This window comes from Aphelocoma coerulescens, chromosome 2 (genome assembly GCF_041296385.1).
Source record: "Aphelocoma coerulescens isolate FSJ_1873_10779 chromosome 2, UR_Acoe_1.0, whole genome shotgun sequence".
Taxonomy (NCBI): Eukaryota; Metazoa; Chordata; class Aves; order Passeriformes; family Corvidae; genus Aphelocoma; species Aphelocoma coerulescens.
In genome coordinates, this window is record NC_091015.1 from 32,237,913 (window position 1) to 32,258,665 (window position 20,753).

Sequence of the window (20,753 nt, forward strand, 5' to 3'; positions counted from 1 at the left end):
CCTGAAAGTGCAGTAACATTTTTTACAAGCATCTGGTGATAGACGCCACATATCTGAGACTTGAATCTGGGCCTAAGTGTTTTATTTATGAGTTTTTTCTAAAAACAAGTACTAATCCACATCTAATCCATGCTATCCTCCCTCCATTCCCCCTACCAATGATCCACACATCACTGTTGCACTAAGGTTTTGAGATCCTTTACGGGGTCTAATGTATGCTTTATGAGACCTTGAGATTCTGGATGTCTGTCATAAAAGTTCGTTTAAGAGAACCCAAGTAAAACTATTTGAGATACTATTCTATTCAGGATTTAGCTTGACTTAGACTGATTTTTCTGTGCTTCTCATTTTGAATACAAAGCTATTTATTTTTCAATACAGACCTCACATATTTACTAGGTTTTTCACAAACTTTAAGATGAATTTTGTTTTTACAGAGAGGGTGCTGCATTTAAATCAGGGGATGACTACCAACATCAGTAGCTCTGCTAGGCATTCAAAAATTAATTAATAATTAATTTTTTTACTGAATATTTTCTGAAAATTGGCTTTGATTGGCTTTTCATGTTACTTCACTATTGGCAGGCAAAACTTGAAAGACATTAAGTATTCTACATACAATTGGTTTGTGTATTGCCCACATTCCTTGTCCTTGAAGAAAGCCTGGAAAGAGGTTTTTGGAATCAGAATTAATAGCCTTTAAAACTATTTTTAGAAGCCCTTTTCCATAAATATTATTACTGATAAGTTCTCCTACTGGAATTATTCAAACACAGAAGTCAATGCAAGACTAAGGGAATACCATGGTTTTTGTTTAAGCAATGATTTGTGATGATTCTTTGAATTATTCAGCCTGCTGGAGCCTAAAGATCACATGCCCTCACAATTTATTTGTAAACCACACTGGTAGGCAAGAAAATATGAAAAGCTGATATTCTGGGTACTCCTTATGGTAGGCATTTTAGATCAAAACAGCTGGAAATGCCTTTGACAGAAAAAATCTTTGATACAGCTGCAACAGCAGTAAAAATAAAGGAAGCTCACTGTACATATTTGTCCTAAAGCAGTACACTTTTACACACTTCCTGTATCTGGGATTTATGGAAAAGGCGTCAGCCATGCAAACCTTTTCTCCTTTGTTCCTTAACGAGTGACATGGCTGACAGGCCATTCATTAGAAGCTGTTCCTTGGAGATGATGAGTACACCTTCGCTTCTTTAGTCATGGTGAGATGAAACAGCAGCTGAGAAGCACGTTGAGGACCTTTTGCTTCCTAGTGGAAATCACAGAGGTGATGAATGATCACCAGGACATCTGTAAGAGTGGGAGGTGAGAGCTATGAGCGTGACACCTGGGAAGCCGCACTGCTCATGGTCAGAAGCAAAATACTCCAAACTTATGCGGTAGCATTAGCTGGCACCAACAGTGTCTAAGAATGACAGACTCCTTGCTGGAAGTGATACTGAAATGCCACACAATTTTTAGAAGCTGGAACACTTCAGAAAAATATTTAATTTCTGTTTTCAAGCCAGGAAATTAAAAAAACCCAGTGATAGAAACATGTTTGCTCTGGCATAAGTGAAAGAGTGTGAGACTCTGAATGCTTTTAAAGCTAAAACACAAGAATTTGCTCTGCAACACATAAGTTTTATTAAATTTCAGTATCACCGAGGATGTCAGTACTCTCCAGTATTATTTGTCAGATATTCTTAATCAGTTTCTTTACTGCATATAGCTACACTGTTGTTAGCTGACCAGATTTTATTTACTTCTCAGTATTATAACCACTTATATCAAAGGACAGAATTTTTTTAACATAGTTGTTTTTCTAGATTTGTGTTGAAATGTATCCATCTGAAATGCATACTTAATTAACTTCCATCCAAGAAGATGCCTTTAAAGAAAGGGCAAAGAACCCCTTCAAACTACTGTAAAGAACTGCTTGTTGTCCAGGATATTGGACACATAGAATACAAGGACTGCCATCAAAGGAGCATCACAGGTCAAAGTTCCCATGAACAAGTAGATGACAGATTGCATTTTTTGACCTGAAAGTAAGTAGAGTACCTCTTGTGGGGACGTGTGGTAACTCCAAGAGGACTGGTTTTGATTTTAATGATGGCAGTAATTATGCAGAGAATTCAGAGCAGGATGAGCAATTCAGTGTATTTTTAATTCCTCTTAGGAGGAAAATCAGAATTCCACTGCATAAAATGGATTTACATTAAATCACAAGTTGTATGTTTGTGGGTGGGAGGAGGGGTGGGCAGAGAAAGTTCTAGGATGCTTTGAATTCATCCCAAAGCAGCAGCTTGGGCTCTATTTTATATTGTCATATAGTTATCAGTGGGTACGTATTACAATAATTTAAGAAAGAGAAATAACTTGCACAGATGAATACATCATGCAGGGTGTAAAAAACTGAAAGGTTTGTCAGTCTGTGAGCAGCATCTCTGGTAAGTAGAACTGTGATACAATGACCACTTGGCAGATCCCAGGAGGTTTCTGGAGAAAAGAAGACTGAAATAAAAGATGAGGAATGAAGAGGCTTAGTGTCAGGGAAAGGGACAGGTAAAACAAAAAGCAGTTATTATCTTAGAAATGCTTTGGCATTATTTTTCACATTCCTTTTTTTGCCCCTCTGAGGTAGGTTCGAGATAAATTCAAATAGCAGGAGAAGGAATATTTCCAGTTTTGTCAACTGCAGTGATTTCAGAAAGATCTTTATGTAAGCAATCTCTCCCTCAGGTGTAGTGCCATATCCTTCCTCACTGCTTGCACACATTCCACAACCTGAGCACAGCATAAGGACTTGGTAACTTTCAAACTTTATAGTCAGTCTTCCTTAAAATGAAAATTTCCAGCCCAAAAGGGATTACAGTAAAAGCTTTCTGTCTGTTGAAGTGTCTCTGTTGTAAGGCTTCTTCTTTCTTAGCTTGTTCTGAGTATGCTTAAAGTCTTCCTTGTGGAAGTGGCATTATTACATAGATACTTCTTACAGGAAGCATTCATATCAAGTTTTTTTGTAGTGCAAAGCAGAAAATTTCTGGACGCAGGGCTTGAAATATAAGTTGCATTCAGTCAGGAGAAGTTACCCACATTTCTTTTCACTTAAGTCATTCCCTTCCTCTTTAGTGCCTCCACATCCACTTCAGGGACAGGTAGCTTAATTTCTATCATCTGTAGCTTTGCAGAGTATTAGCTTTGCTACACATGCCAATGATTGAGCTATACTAGATGTGCTTGAAAAAGCCTGCAACCTACAGTGCTCATTCAGGAAACTGGGAGTGAAGTAAATCCATATGTGCGTTAGAAAGTCAGTGTTCGGATAGGGCTCGTGCTCTCTGGCTCTCGGCGCTATCATGCACATTTCTTCTTTGAAGAGCTGTAGCAGTGATAGGATTTTTGATAATAAAGTATGTAGTATTCTCATAGTTCAACACTGACATTTTGATGCTTTAAAAATTTTTTTTTCATTTGTTTAAATTCAGAACATTCTTCTATCTTGACAATTTTTGAAGGGCTCCTAAACAGAAGTAATATACAAAATTAAACAGAAAAAAAGGCTAAGATTCTGTGTTAGAATTCAGCTACAAATGCTGCATTTTCTGTAAATTTTGTTTAACATTTTCTGAAAAACAATCCTAATCCAGATAGGTTTTGCACTGAATTCTTTGGCTGCTCCAAAGCACTTGAACAAAAATAACCTCTTATAAAATTCCATCTGACTTCGTCATAGTCTGTGATTCAGAAAGCATCACATTTGTCACAAATTCATGCATAGTCGGCATATAGATAGGCAGTCAGATATATGTGATATATACACGCAATAGAACCAGAAACCACAGTGTCTAATCCTATTCCCTTTACTTGTGTAAAATCCAACCATTTCATCTCACAGGAATAAAGAAAAGCATATCAGTAGGATTTCAGAGCTGCATTTCATATACAGTCTGACAACTGGGCCAACTAGTAGCTGTAATTTTAATGGGTTTGCCATTTATACTACTGTATTTCAACAGCAATTTACAAAGTAAACATTAAGTAACACTAAAAGAAAATCTCTGTTTAAACACCTGAAACATTGAAGGAAATACATAGAATTAATAGAGACATAAAATGGAGTGAGATGGCATTTTCTAGTTATAGCTAAAGGGTTGGCTGTGTGATGCAGGTTCTTCTAGGTTGTTCTTCATGAGATGTTCCTCATAAATTCAGTCTTAATTTTGCAAAAATATGAAATAGTATTTGATACCTAAGTTTGTAATACTGTGCCTTTTCAGGGTAATTATTCATATATTCATGTTACATTTCTTGTATTATAGTAACTATGCATTAAAGTATGCAGCTTCAGTTAGCTACCCCTAGTTTTAAGAATTCACCACTCATTACATGTACCATGCCCAAGAGATTAGCTAAAATATCCTGAATTTCCTGCGTTCATTCAGGTGGTAATTTTTGAAAATTTCTCAGGAAACACTGTTCTGTTTCCTGATTGCCCATTTTTTCTACCAGTCCAGGTAAATTAAGGTTGCAGTCATTCAAGTGATCTAAGGGAAATTTTTCAGTGGAAGATACTTGGTCTTACTGTTCCAGTTCAGTCTCCTCACACTCAGCTGAAAGCAGAAAATGATAAATTCTGTACCCTGGCCAATGCTCAGCATTCAGCAGGAGAGACTGCAGTCTCATGTGTCAGAGCAGACAACTGTCTTAAGGGTGGGTACTCTCAAGCTGTGGTTACAATTTTAACTTAATCAGCCTTCCTGGAAATGAATCATAGTCCCTTTGAGGATGCAGGTTGCTCCTGCTCATGCCCTGGTGTATGAAGCAGCTGCCATTGAATCATTTTCATCAGCCACTCCTTCACGTTAACCTTAATTTGCTAGCCATAAAAATGGTAAGAAAGTACTCCCTCCCAGCCCTCTTGCTGATACTTCTTTATTTAAAATACTGCACAGTATTTTTCAAACTGTATTATGGTTTGATTAAATTGATTTAACCAATGACCTCTACTTATTTATCTCCTGATTACCTTTAGAAATGAAATTTTTTTCACAGTTCCTTTAAAGCAATAGAGAGATAACTTGAAGGTCTGCCTAATGTTATATATGTCACTATATTTTTACTACTTGGTTTCTTTCTTGTTTCTTGTTAACTATTGATTAGTGTGCATCTTTTGGAAACCTACTTAGTTTCTTTAAATCACAAGCTATCAATCTACAAAACAAGTATAATAAATCATCCCATATCAGGCTGATAATTGTGTTTGTACAACATTTTGAGTTTCTCAGATGAAAACACAGTGTGCTGTCATTACTGTTATTCTAAACTTTGTAAGCAAAATCCAGTTTCCTTATTCAGGTCTACTGCAAATACAAACTATTTTCATTAGTTCTGCTGCATGCACGCAAAACTGATCAAAATGATAGAAAAATCAGGTCCAGGACATTGAAAAATAAGATCATTTTAGTAGCTTGAAATATAATATTATTGTAACAGTAATGGCGAGGACATTTGACAGGTGTAGAGAAGATCAAGCTTAGATCAAGCTTTTTTTCTGTTTCAAATGAGTAATCAGAGAAATTCCTCAGAACTTCCAGAGTCGAGTAGCAGTTGCATCCATTTTCAATTACTTGATTTCTTTCCTTTTTTTTTTCCCCCCCAAGGAATTAGGAACAGAAGCTTCTGGTTCAAACTGAAAACATGTCTCAGTGTGCTTGGAAGTCATCCAAATAGCATCTGCCACAGTATTTTGTCTATTTCTAAACGTTTTTCTTTTCATGATAAATTTGTACGGTATGATACAATTAAATGCACTTCCCATGGAGCATCAAGGAAGTCTGGCTGTCTCTCTGGATAACTTTTTCAGACTATTTAACACCATCATGTCTGCTTCACATAATAGAAAATATATATAGGGATAGACAACATTTCACCTCTATGTTTTGGTATGTTTCTGCAAATAAGGAGGCATTAAAAATAGATTTTGAAAGTAAAATTTTAGCATGCTGACTGAAGCCGTAAAGCAGTACTGCTTAGCCACCTTTGCATATATATATAATGTTTTACATGTCACACTTGCTCATTTAGAAGGTGCAAAAGATAACTTTATCTGCTTTAAAAACCCTCATTCATCTGTTACAAAGTAAAGCCTTCCAGCCAAACTTATTAGTTCACCAAAACTGGAGATACAGCAAGGGTCTTGCTTTATGTAATTCCATTTTCTGTCTATGGCAAGAGTGACTGCCGAAATTATTTGTAACAATTAATTGTTCCAATTTGTTACTTATAAACAACTGCCTGGGAAGAAAAAACGAGTGGTTACTACTCTTTTGTTCTTACGAAAGGGGCCACTGACGTGCCACTGATGAGCTTTGCTGGCACGGGCTGCCCAGAACGCTGCTGGGGCAGCGGTGGCTGTTCCCGATGGACATTCCCGATAGACATTCCCGATGGTCCCGGCCCTGGCAGGTCCCCGTCACCTCGCCAGCTGGCCTGAGGAGCGTCTGGCGAGCAGGCCCGGCCCGGCCGATGTAACAGTGTTTGTAATGAGAAATCTAAACAGGGAATGGCAGCGAGGCATGACAGGAATGTGTTTCCATTGGAGAAGCCCGTGCAGAGAAAAAGCATAAGCAAAGCCATGTCCAGAAGGCCTTTCAGCTGGCCAGCACGGAAGACTGATGTTATTGTACACGGCCTGTCACGCTGCCAGCCCTCCCTCACGGGTTTGTTTTCTCTCATGCTCTCCCTCTCCCTCTCCCTCTCCCCTCTCCCCTGCCTTCCTCCCGGGGCCGGCTGTTTGCTCAGGTGGACAGTGACACCGTTTGGAACGAGCTGCACTCGGCCGGGGCGGCACGCATGGCGGTGGGCTGTGTCATCGAGCTGGCGGCCCGCGTGGCCTCCCGGGAGCTGAAGGTGAGGTCCGGGCCGCGCCGTGGGTGGGAGCGCCGGGCGGGCCGGGAGCACGGGGGGCTGAAGGGCGGCGTTGTTCCAGCCCTCGGCTCCGGGGAGGGCGGCGGGACGAGAGCCGGGAGCGCGGCCGCGAAGGCGTGGCATTGCATGAGCTGTAGCGGCCGGGGGCAGTGCCAGCGCGGAGGTGCTGCAGCCCGAGGTGCAGTTAGTGCACATCTCTGCCCAGTGGCTGCGGCACTGCCTTTGAAGTAAAGTTTTAAATATTTTTTTTTTTTAATGTGGTTGTTTAGTCACGTGCGTAACCTCAGGATACCACCCAGCGAGAGGGGCGGCAGCCGCCGGGTTACGAGGGCGCGGCTGGCGAGGAGGGCGATGGGCAGGCGGTGCCCGGCTGCCAGCCCGTGTCCCCCCGCTTCTGCCGGGCCCCTTCCCGCTCCTATCTCCGTGCCGCGGGATCCGCCAGGCATGATGTACAGAACCCAAATTATCCCCAGTCTAAACAATTTATAAAAGCTCCAGACCTGACAGACTTTGACATTTTATTTGGTATTTTAACGGCCCTATTTAAAGGTACACCATATGCAGCCGGAGTGCAGGTTTGCCCCAATAAACATTGTTGGAGCTAACATGTCTCCTTAATGAAACTGTTTATTCACTTTCCAGTCCACATACTAATGGATTCAGTCCTATTTCCAGAATCAAGATGGAAAGAAATATTATAAAATTAGCGCTGAATGATGATTTTTAAAACTCCAAATTCTGTTTGGAGAATTTTCTTCCTGTCTCTCTCTCTCTTATTTCAATCAAAATATGTTAGCTACCTGTTTGGGAATGGGGACATACATTTATGTATATATGTAGATAGATATAGAATGTATCTGTTGTACCAATGACAGCATAGTCAGGTGAAATGCAGTACTATAGTTCTGACATAATCAAATACAGTTACTAAACTTTTATGTTCAGACACTGAAATGATAAGCCAGGTACCACACAAAGTGTACAAATTTTGAAATCTCAGATCAAGGACAGGGTGCATTGTATGGGATCCTGTTATGTATCCTTTCTGATGGGTTCTTCATCCCCTTTAAGATCTTTTGGGCACAGTAGAATATGTAACTCACTGTGCATTGTTCCATACACAAAACTAATGAAAGTGAAGAAGGATTTTTTATCTAGTTTTTATCTTTGGCAACTGTAGAACAGACAGGCAATTTAAAAGCAAGTTTTGATAATAATAATGAAGTGTGTCTTGTGTGTACTTGACATGAGCAGGGGCCACTACAGAATCTTTACCACTTACCTCTGTACATTTGTGGTGTGACTCTCAGAGTGTGAATGCTCTTGCTTATTTATGTGTGTGATAGACAGCTAAAAAGAATCAGCAGCTATCGTGAGATTTCTCTTGCTACTGGTGTTGCAGCAGTCTGTAAGTAGATGTTTTATATTCAGTACTACATACTTTATATTTAGAACTATTTTGTAGTTTACTGTAACATTATTGTTGATCCTAAATAGAATTTTTTGATTGAACCAGTCTCATGCCACTTGCAGTTGAGACATAGGAAAGGCAGTTGTTCAGTAGATGCGCTCAGTAGCTGGTTTAGAACAAATCATCAGAAAAACAAAAATGGAAAGGATTTGCTGTGGAAGAGAACTGTGAATATTCTTACCATTCCTGATAGGTTTTTATCTAACCTGCTCCTAGACTTCCAACATGAAGCCCAGCGACTTATATGACACTATTGCATCTGTATGAACTATCAATCTGCATGTGGTATTTTTAATCTAAGGTTATGGAAGGGTTATTAATGCCTGACTGTCAGTAGAAAAGCATGTTAGCAGAATTTCTGTAAATGCAACAATCCTGACATTAGCTGTTTCGTCAGTCTTTCTATGTTTGCTTGGTCACTGCATCCATTCAAACCCAGGGTTTCCTAGCAAGTTGCTCTCAATACTCTCATATCGTAAATTACATTAGGGGGATTTTTGCAGTGTTTTCTGGAGCTCTCTACAATCTCCATAAGATTTTACACCCATAGATCTGTATGTTCCAGTCTACCTTTATGCCTTTACATGTTCCTTTTTCATCTTGCTGCCATTTTATCTGTAGCAAAGTAAGTTGATGAGCTGTTTCTGTTAGGGAAAATACCAGTTTTGTAATGTACTTGTGAAAATCTAAGGGGAAGAAGATGAAGCTGACCACTTTCACGTGCATTCATTGAGCAAACATGCATGTGAAGGAACCATTTAGGGCCCGTTCTGACTGTGAGCACGGAGTGGGAGGATTAAGCTCTGATGGGGATCTGGAATGATCTGCTACAGCCTCAGAATTTTTGGAGGATTCCAAGAATTGCATGCAAGCTATAACAGCTCTGCAGCATGTTAACAGCTAGATGAGAGCAGTGGAGAAGTAGTAGTAGTTCCCTGGATGTTTACTACTGTGGATTGCTGGTGTACTGTCAGTTTGGTGTCATCTTAAGAAAAAAAGATAAATTATGAGACAGGGCATACTGACTTGTCTGAAATCCCACAGTTCTCTGAGAAGACCTGTGTGTCCTGAAGTTCAGGGTGGCAGACCCACAATACACAGAAATGAGTAACCACAGAGCAGTGCTCCAGATTGAAGCAGAGAAGGCAGTGGAAGATCTACCCACTGCACTGCAGAATCACAGATGCCTTTTTTTGAAACAGCCATGGTGACATTAGGATAATCTCAGAGTAGAACTGTCTAGTGTAGACAAAATCATGAGACAAAAAACCTCAGAAATGAGAAGCTGAAGTAATTAATTTAACAAGTGCTTTTCTGACATGAGGATTATCAAATTTACAGGTGTAGTTAGGTATAGGCAGCCCAAAAATTTCTTATATCTTGATGAATGAATACGTATATTCAAAAAAGAGTAACATGGTTTTCCTAAGATATGTTGAATATAATAGTTTAGACATGAATTCAATTTAAAACCCATTTTTTTTACGACTGTGCCTAGCTAGAATGTGGAAACAAACATCAAGTACCTTATATTGACTGGGATTTGACAAATAAAGTTAATTTCAGGAAGGACAGGACATTTCAATTTCTATGCTTATTCCATGGTCTTAACTGATATCATTTGCTATTGCACAAAGTGATAGTAGTAGTTTGGAGCTATAGGTACATGTTGCTAAGAAAAGGGACTGCAAAATAAACCATGAAAAGTCTGCAAAACAATTGGGAGATTCATTACAGAGTTGGGCATGAGTCAAACTCATATACAAGGCAAAAAATTCTTTATTCTGAATTTCCTGAGACTATCAGTCCCATTGCACACAAATCTCATTGAAAACAGCAACATGTTGTTCATCTGATTTGGACAGTGTTCAAAAACTGACCAGGAATTAAGAGGAATTCTCTTTGCTGTAGTTCAAACCCCTTGTGAGACATCAGATTTCTTTGATCTCCTGGATCACTGGGAAAAGGATGAGTATGAAAGTACTAGAGATGTAAAACAATAGCTGCAATAGTAATTAACAGTGGTGGTTTTTTTTGGGCGGAGTTTTGGTGTGGGGTTTTGGGGTTTTTTGGTGAGTTTTCTTTGGTTTTTTTTTTTTTTTTTTTTGGTTTGATTTGGTTAGGTTGTTTTGTTTTTTTTTTTTTAAATCAGGACAAATTGTCCCTTCTCTGGGATGTCTTCATCTGGATGTTTTTTATTTAATTATATACAACTGTTAAAATTAAGCATTCTGTGGGGCTGTTTAATAATATAATGAGCAGTCATTAATATCCATTTAATACACTTTTGAGGTAATATTTAATAGAGAATAAAAAATTGCATGTGATGTTATACTGAGTCAAATGCTATGCTTTTTCTTTTTTCCTTAATTTATTTACATGTCTGAGGAATGTAATCTTGGTAATATTACAATAGGAGGTGAGCCTAATTATTACATGAAGGTTACCTTTTTTTTGAGCTGTTTAGAATTAGGAAAGCTGCTGATGCACAATGAGGTATTTATGTTATGTGGAATCAGAGCCACACCTCTCTTGTCTGTTTTTATGTATCTATGTTTGGTCATTTATCATTTCCCCAACAGATTTATGTAGAAAGCTTCTCATACTCTGCTGCCTGACTACAGATTTTTAGAAGAGAGGAGTATGTGGATCTGGGTGAATAGAATTCCACCACAGTCATTAGCTATATCCAATAAATAATTTTATCAGATAAGAGAAGTCTTATGATATATTCCTTAGTGCTTGGGGAAGAAATAGAGGTAGTGCCCAGCATATGATTTCTTGCATGCAGTATGGCTCATGAACTTGGAAATCATTGTCTCTAGCCTCTACTCAATGACCTTGCCTTCAGAAAGAGGGCCCACAAACATGCAGAGAGAGAGCATTTCTTTCCTGGAAGTGTCTCCTAAAGGCTCTCATTCCTCTCTTTCATTGCCAAAGGATGTGGCACTGGGAGATGCTGTCCTCCCCTCCCTTCTCAGTTACTGCCCGGCCCAGCTGCTTCTCTTACATTGACTGTGGTGCTCGGCTCAGTTCACCTTCCTCCCTGCTGTTGTGCTGCTTCACTCACAGGCAGCTAGGCACCAGGAGACTCTTCCCTTGCCTCTGCATATGTCCTACACAGCAGGCATGTAGAGAGGTTGTACAAACCCCACATTAGACATGTGTTGGAGGAAAATAAGGAAAATTTCTGCATCTGTGGTTTTTTTGAGTTTCAGATTTCATTTCTAACTATTAGAACTTGCAAAGAATCTTATCTTCAGGACTTAGCTTGCCAAATTGTTTTTTTTTATTTTTCCTGAAAAAGCTTAGACTGCTGTTCTTTTCATTTTGTTAACCAAGTTATTCATATTTATCCTGCCACCTGTTTTGTTGCCATATGTTAGGTGTTTATGAAATGGTTAATACTACATTTAAAAAGCTGGAATTCAGTTCAGTTAATTTAGTGTGATAATTTTGCAATAATGATACTTTCCTGAATAATGTCTTCCAAAATGTTATTTGTTCTTGTAATAGTTGTTTCATTGTGTGTTGTTTTGTGAACATTAAATGTGTCTTAATTTATTTTCTGATAACAATTTGTACATTTCTCTGCCTGTCCCTCAATATCTATAAATTGGCTGGCAGGAATAAAAATCACACAGGTGAAAAATAGAATTAAAAAAGAGTATACCTAGTAAGAACCTCTTTTTGGAAGGTGTTTCCAAAGGGGAGATGGGAGTAATTCTCCCAATGGGAGATGACTTTCCATCATCATAGAAAACTCACTGCCAGAGCAGACCATATAGCCATGGAAAATACAAAGGAAGATTGCTGAAACATTCTTCTTCAGCCTCAGATGACTCCTTCAGTACTATTTTATAAGCTAGGATTAATTATTTTAAGTACAGAACCCATAATAAGGATTATGGTCTAGTTTACTTTGCATATCCTTTAAATATGTAAATCTTGGTGATGGTAACACTGTTTTCTGTGATAGAAACATGTAGTGCCATATATTTTTAATTTGACAAACTTGAAACAGAGGAGAGCTACACAAAAACTATCAAGAGCTGGTAGGATTTGTGTGATTATTCCCTGCTTAAAAAAAAAATAAAAAAGTTTGAATGAATTAAGAAGCAATTTTTCAAAAGAACACTCAAGAAAAAAGGCATATAAGTTAAAAGCATGGTCTGAGACTGTCTTGAATATCCACTTCAGCTGAATCAAGCACAAGCTCTTTTTCTACCTTATCATATGTGTGTGCACACACACACACAAACACACAGGTGTAAAGTTGCCCTGTTGGTAGTTAAGGGTCATTTAACAGAATGAAAGCAATTGAAATGAGGTTCCCGTGAACCAGAATCTGATACGTTCCTGGGATAGTTCTTTTTGATACGTCAGGTTGAATCAATACCAAAGTAAACCTCCTGAGTTTGGTCATTGCTACTCTGGTGTCCTTATATAATCCATAGATGACTTAAATTGAACTTGAAACTCTCCTTCCAAATGAGCTTGGTTTTTACTCTTCTCAAGGCCTTTGTCACACAGGGTTGTGGAAGAATCATCGTGTGGTAAGTAGTACTAATCTAGTGAATAAACAGAATTAGCTAAATCAACCTCCTCTTTCCCCCAAGTTCTTAGTTTTCTGGTTTTAAAAGTATTCTGAATAAAAACCTTTCAGCCATATTTCACAGCTCTACTGCTATGTTTTCTTGCAACAAAAACCTAAAATTAATTACCATTCTAAAGACAATATAGGCAAAAACAATGTCTCCCTAGTCCCACAGTGTCCTTCTTCTGGTAAAGCTTCAGGCCAGCAAATTTCCATGGTGGCCTGAACAACACAAAACCCCACAAAGCTCCTCTGTTTGCCTACAAAAATCTCCTTTCCTGGAATGTGCTCTGTGCTCAGGTACCTCCTGGGCAGTATTTCTCCTGCAGCCTCTGCCCTACCCTTGTTTCTGCCTTTTCACCCTCTGCCCTATAAAAATCTCCTTTTACTTGAAAACAAATTCCAAGTGATGTGTGACAGCCACAGAAAGAAGCACTTTTTCCACACCGAGCCACAGCATTTTGAACAATGCATGTGTGTAAGAAACAGTAACAAATGAATACTTATTTTACTACTGTTAATGATTGATAAAAGACATCAATCAAAGTTACCAATGCAGTTTTTTAGGTAGTACTTTGTATTCTTTGCTTTTACAAAGTTAAAAAAATTGTGAAAGTTCATATTAAACCATCTCTTAGATACTCTGTCCCAGCAATTATGGTTATATTTATAGCTGAATGACTGTTATTATTTCATATAATCAGATAACTTTAATTATATGTGTGGTACATAGCTTATCTCCATGACCACTCTGTACTTAAAACTCTTTTGTCTGCTTTCTTTCCCAATGTAGTTAACACTAGTTGTGGCTAAACAGGCCATCATGGTTGTATATAAATTAGTCTGCAAGCACCAACTTTTCATGTGTGTTTTCTGGTGCTATCCACTTAGACCTTCAGGAAAGCAGACAGGGAACTCTTTGTTTCCATGAGAGTTAAGTGTTTAGTGTCCATTTCTGTGTACTAGCTTCCTCTGCAAGACAAAATGGTATTCCCTCATGTCCATTACTGTTTTCTTAATCTACATGCTGCTAATACTGCTCTGTTAAATCACAGGTTCTTGTTCACTGCACTCATAGACCCCCCGGGCCAAATGCTGGCTCCTGCTCTGGCTGTATGAGTAGCTTGTAAAATTGTCCCAAACAGTTGCCCAAGGATTGCCTCAGCCTTACACCACTCATTCTCATGCTTACCCTCGCTGATGGACAGCATAGCTTAGGACTGTGTTACACCATAAGGCACTGGTAAGAATATGGTTATCTTCTTCCTGCTGCCAGTTGCAAGGGGATTCTTGTAGGCAGCCAAGACTTAAAGCAGCCCTGCTGTTTGTTATTGTAGGAGTTGACTACACCAGAGATAGCAGAGTTAAAGATGGCACTAAGGCCACTTTAGGGATTAGACCTGTCAGATACACTGTATGGACTGCCTTTTAAATATAAAGAAATTGGGGTTTTATATGACTGTATAAGGATACAAGTGTATATATATATATATATATATATATATATATATATATGTATCTCAAGGAATATAAATTCTGACAGGAGAAATGGATACATTTCTTTATAATGATATATTACACATTTCTGTATAATTCTCATTCTGAAACATGCGCACATGGAAGCAAAAATAGAACCTTTCCATTAAAAACAAGTGCATGTCCAAGACTGCCTTGTTTAAGTACCGATAACCTTAAGAGTTAATTGCTAGATAGGTTAAGGGACTTAGACTTAGAAATTAAAAACATCCCACACCTAACCTTAGGAGCAAGTTGAGCTTCAAGTGTGGAATTCAGATCCCCAGTTAGTTACCTGGTCTCCATTTGAAATACACAGAGCAGGTGAGGTTGGAAGTGGTCTCAAAATGTCCTTGTATCCTCTTCCCTTGCTCAAATAGAGCTGCCTAGAGCTAGTTGCCTAGGACTATATCCAGATGGCTTTTGTATATCTCCAGGAATGGACAACCTCTGTGGGCAGCCTGTTCTATTGCTCAGTCACCGACACAGTAAAAGGGTTTCTTCATATGAAGCCTCTGCTCTTTCAGTGCCCATTTCCTCTTGAATAGTTGGCATAGATGGCATTGCTCATTCATTCAGGGGTTTACAGCTTAAAATACAAGAAAACCTTCAATTTCTAATAGTAATTAAAGAGTTTTTGCGTTTGAATAAAAGCTGAGGAAAAGCTCCAGACCTGTGTTAGAAACTTAGACTGAAAAGATGTGTCTCAATATCTATTTTATGGACCACATAATCTAAATACAGAGTGGTGTGGTAAACAAATTTACAAACTCATCCCCATGTCCAAGAAGGAGTTGAACCTGCTTGAGTCTTCTGCTGCTTCAATAAGTGCTCTTGGAGTGCCTGCTGTGGTTTATTGCTATTTTTTGCATGGCAATGGCTTTTCTTGAAGTCAACAAAAAGCCAGATGATTTTGCTAGGGTAGTACCAGGCTGAAACTAGTATGCACTGCTTCTCGGTGAGGCCTCACCATACCTGGAGTACCTGACGGGCCAGGTCACTCTTGGTTCTCTTGTAATCAAGGCAGAGCAAGCTCCTCACTGTCATGTGAACAGAAAAGTCATTCACACCTTGCCACAATGACCACATATTGCTCTAGAGAAAAATTGTCTACATCTAGTTTTACCTCCTATATAGAGGTAATGTAATCGAAACACCAGTGGAACTCCGCAATAGATGGTGAATTCCAAGCCCTGGACTATCCACACATGTTATGGTATTGTCTTGAGTACTTGTCTTGGAAAGGTTTGTGGAGAGGCACAGTAGATGCCCAAGCATGATGTAGACCAACAATGTAGCCTCGCACACTACAGAACAGGATTAACTCAACCACCAAAGACAAGAAGGTCACAGTAGGATGTTGTGCCAGTTTGGCCAAATTCAGAAATGTATCCCCTGAGAGAAGGCAGGTCACCACCCCTCCCCCACCAGGTTTGGGAAAAATAAATTTTCCTCGAAGGAAAGTGAAGGAGATAAAACTATTTATTTAACAAACACACGGGAAAAGGATAATAATGCTAAATAATAAAATTTCGCTGTGAAGGAAAAAACCTGGGAAAGTGTTCGAGTCCTCCCTTTGGTATCCTCGGAGCTGGGGCTTGGCCCAGGGCCAGGCCCTCTGCGCTTGGTGGAAAGTCCTCCTGATGTGCTCTGATATTGAAGCAGTCCAGTGGAAAAGGGAGAAAATCTGAAATTCCAGGGAAAGAAAAAGGTTCAACTCTCAGTCTCTCTCCAGAGAAAAAGAAGCTGAAACTGGCCAAAAACTGACCTGGGAGCAGCAAGCTGGGTGCTTCCTCCCTCCCCTGCCGCAGGTGGGAAAAAAAGTGGCTATCTCTGTGTGACCTTGAACAAGCTGCAAACTGCTTTGAGAAAGTTTTGCTCAGTTTTTCCTTCCCCCTCTCAGGCTCAGTTTAGAGGCATGGAAAGGCACAAGAATTAATTTCTGGGCATAGGGCAGTGATATGGGATACACATCATAAACTCACCCCAAGACACATGTACACCTCTGTTCTCTGGAAATCAAGCATCCAACTACCTATTTAGAGTCATGAAAGAAGAGAATACTTCGCTTACTGTGGAAAAAGACTAACATTTTTCTTAGTTTTCATTAAAGGTCCAACTCAGCGGGTTTATCTGCAGTCGATCTTCTGTGTAAACTGAGCCTGGGCAGACTTCTCTTCCTTTGTTGTTCAAATATGCACAGATTTTAGAATATCTCTATTCAGGCTTTACTCTTTATCCTCAAATTTAAATAAAGGTAATCACATAATGGCACAGACATGAATTGTTTTTCTAATGTTCATGTCTGTCAGTCAGTTTAATGTTCTGTCTACTTATAAAGGTGTCTATATCCTAGTATAAATAAGGCTCTGTACAAAAACGCTTTGAATTTATGTGTGTTGGCTTCATTTTCAACATATTGCTGTGTGTTAGTCTTTCTATCTTTAAAGCAGATTTTTGCCTTTCTGTCTACTCTGCTACTGTCTACTGAGCTCACTGTCTGGTATTTAAAAATTGCCTAAATAAAAAAAAAATCATGTTCCATTGTGCTAATGTATGCTATGTTCATGCAAAGTTTGAAAGTAGGAGAAATTAAGTGTTTTATCAATTGCACAAAAGTTGCTGATCATTCTGTATGGTAATTAGTTTTCAGTGTTTGGTATAATTCTACTGTATATTTTTCCATCAGTGTAACATATGCACTGTATTTTTTAAAAAGAAAATTTCCCATGTGAATACTGAACTTTTTGTGATGTAAAAACTCATAAAAAGTGGTCATGACCCTGTTGTGAATATCCTGTGTGCTGGTGGAGAACTGTAATAATTAAGCTCTGATTTCAGAAATTACCTAGATGTAATAAAACAGGGTTTCCAAAGAGTCTCGTCAAAGTAAGGGAACAGAAGAGAAGCCTATACTGTAACTGTCATATTGTCAAAAACAGCAGTGCTGATATTTTCTGTCTCTATATTGCCCCATGAAATCCTCCTAGAAATAATCATCTTAATTATATTGATCTTTTGGGAATACTGATAAAGTTAGATGATAATGAGCTGTTAGCTGAGCAGGGGCAGCTGTAAGCCTTTCATGGACTTTTTCCAAATTCTTAAAAGTTTCGAGAGAACAAAATACAGGTAGCATCATGCTCTTTCTCTAGTAATACCCTCTTTCCTGAGTCTTTTTTCACCTCATTATCACAACATTCATCAGCATAAATATACTTTGTTTTTTCATAAATGCTACAAAAGAGTTCTTTGCCAAATTCTTTTCTAAGTCATATTTTGTGTTAGAAGGAAATGTTAAAATACCCTCAGAGGGATAGAGAATACAGTTTTAGCTGAGAGTCTAAAGCTGGTTTAGTTCTGCAAATTAGTGCAGTCCACAATGCCTTTTTTTTTTTTTTTTTTCTGGTGTGCTTGATCTATAGGCAATTTATATCCCATCTCGAGGAATACCTACCTGAATATGAACATGTATAATTTTTGTGCCTTTAATTGTTGGGTTGTTGTATTTTGTTTGGTTGGTTTTGATTTTTTAATGTGGACAGTTAATGCAAAATAAGTCATGATGTCAAATCCCTCAGATTCTTTAAATGGTGGCCAGAAGAACCACTGTTACAGATGCACTCCCTTGGTATTGTAATTTAAGTTTACTCTGATAGAACTTTGGCCACGCTCCACAAAACATTGCAGCTGTCTGCTTGGATTACATCTAGCAGCAAATTAAATATGACAACCTGGTAGTTTTGTTTATAAATTAATGCCAGTGAAGCAACACAGGTAGACAATTTCATTGGTGCACACAAAACACACATTCATATGATTGTAAATAAACAGATTTCACAGGAACCAATGCAAATATTAGCTGCCATGTTCTTCTGTATTTACACCAATATGAGTGAAAGTTTAATGTTTCTGTAGTAAAAGTTTTTATGTTTCTTTCAGGTTAGAGAAGGCTGAAACATTTACATTTATCAAGTTTTAGTATATCAAACTGGAATATTTAATACTGATTATTAAAATACAGAAGTATTCCAGCCTTTTCTTCCTATCCCCTCTTCTTTGAAAATACAATGCTTGGTTGGTCATGCAGCCATACATACACACCAAGTGTTTGTGTGAAGCTGTGTGAAAATCAAGTTGGGCCAATATCTCATGTACAGATTTTAATTTCTTATTTTTATGTATGTGGTAATTGTCATTAATTTGATGGCCAATATATAGCTGAATAGAAGGACCATCTTGGGTAGTTGAAAAAAAGAGGAAATACAATGAAGCAGTGTTGTTTCTCCTGAATCTAACTCTGGTAAGAGAAATTTGGTATGATACACAACCTTATGAGACACTGCTTCTTGAATATATAGTCTGACTTTCTGAATAGAGCTACCTTGCCAGCAGTTCTACATTTTCTCTTTACCATACCCACTAGAAGGATGGAAAGTCCATTTTTCTTTTAACTTCAGTGACTCCAGAGGCAAAAAATTCCTTGGTCATCAGTGATCATAGTGCTGTACTTTATGAAATTTATATACAGTTCCAGAAAGTGTGTTAGAAATTGACTTCAGGGAATCTATTAACTTGCAAGCATGGCAGGTTCCCAAGTATAATTTATGGCTGGCAGAAATATGGGACATTCATTGTCATCCTTTTTCTACTGTTAGAAATTATGTGTGTGTGGGTCTGAATTTATCATTTAGTCCATACAGAAGTAAGGTCAACAATGGCTAACCATGTCAAATGTATACCTCAAGCTACTTTTATTTTGAAGCATCTCAAATTGGAGCAAATTAAGATTACATGATTTTAGATGACCTTCTTTTTAAATGTAAATTCTAAACAGCAGAATTGATAACAGGACTTTCTCATCCTGCCTTTTTCCTCCTCTTTAGATCATGTTGCGTGTGTATGTATGTACATGCATGTGTGTATTTATATAAGTTTATATGCCACTGTTCTCAACTGTATTATTTCTGGCAGTACTATGAAAGGGTGATTGGATAGAAAAATTTCTGAAGAGCCTCTAATAGATTTCAATCCCATCTGCCTGCTGCTCTGTTTTGCTCTGAGTAAAGTATTTTTTCAAGCTGATAATTGAAAACCTATCTTGCTCTTACAGAATGGCTTTGCTGTTGTAAGGCCCCCAGGCCATCATGCTGAAGAATCAACAGCCATGTAAGTACCAGGGAATATTGCCCATCTTGGAGCACTAAGGTTACTGGCAATCACCTGCATTGTGCATGTCTCTGAAGAACTGTAATTGTTAGCAGATGACTGAAAAGGCTTTCTAGGTACTCCCAGAAGCAGATTTATGGCCTCAGAGATCATATAGCATTTTTTAAAATGCTCTGAACATTATTTATAGCTGTTTTCCTGACTGATTTGCTTTCTTATTTCTGTTCTTCTCTATTCCACAGGGGGTTCTGCTTTTTTAATTCGATTGCAATTACTGCCAAATACTTGAGAGACAAGCTAAATATAGGCAAGATATTGATTGTAGATCTGGTATGTATTCCTGGCAAGCATCACACTTGCAGTGCATCTAGGTAAAAGACAATGAATTTGTATTTATATGTCAGACTTTTCTGCTTTTAATACCTACAAGCAATAAAGGTGTGCATTTCCTCTGATTTTGGGAACTCATTAAAGCCAGGATGGCAGTACTGAAGCTATAAACATCTATGTTTCACTTTAATGGTGTTAACTGCAATTTAATGAGAAGAAGGCACAGATCAGGGCAACTTTTATGGTCCTTAAATGAATTGATACTTCCACTGTTAAAACAACCCTAGAGAACCCAAATTTACGTTTCCCTACAGAACAGAAACTTTAAGTCGTCAGATATTCTTTAAAGAATATTATTGCATTGGTAACAAAATTTCCCCAGTTCAAAATTATTCCACTTGTTGCGTAACTTTGATATTATTAAACAGATCGACAGGTCATTCTCTCCAAGAAGTTTTCTAGTTATGTATGCCAGGTTTTGGTGGTTCCCTAAAGGAAAGACATGTGATTAAAAATCCACTTCATTGGATTAGTCTTGTATTTTAATAGAAGGCATTCTTACACAATACTTAAGACATTTAACAAATGGATTATTTAAATGCAGATGACATTTGGCATGTTGGCTATATTATTTTCATGAATAATGAATTGGAGCTCTGCCTTGCACTTCAAGGATCAGCCCAATGCACAGCCCAAGGAAAGTTGAATGCTGATTTATGAGCACCATTTTTGTTTTCC

At 38.3% G+C, this 20,753-nt stretch overlaps 1 protein-coding gene across 1 annotated transcript in view; it reads left to right on the forward strand.

Moving 5' to 3' along the window:
- LOC138106408 (histone deacetylase 9) overlaps positions 1–20,753 on the forward strand; it is a 274,226-nt gene that overhangs the window by 156,312 nt on the left and 97,161 nt on the right. Inside the window, exons 16-18 of the mRNA XM_069006966.1 lie at positions 6,808–6,915; positions 19,630–19,685; positions 19,928–20,015. Of these exons, the coding sequence (XP_068863067.1) occupies positions 6,808–6,915; positions 19,630–19,685; positions 19,928–20,015 (252 nt within the window). The remainder of the gene's footprint in view (positions 1–6,807; positions 6,916–19,629; positions 19,686–19,927; positions 20,016–20,753) is intronic.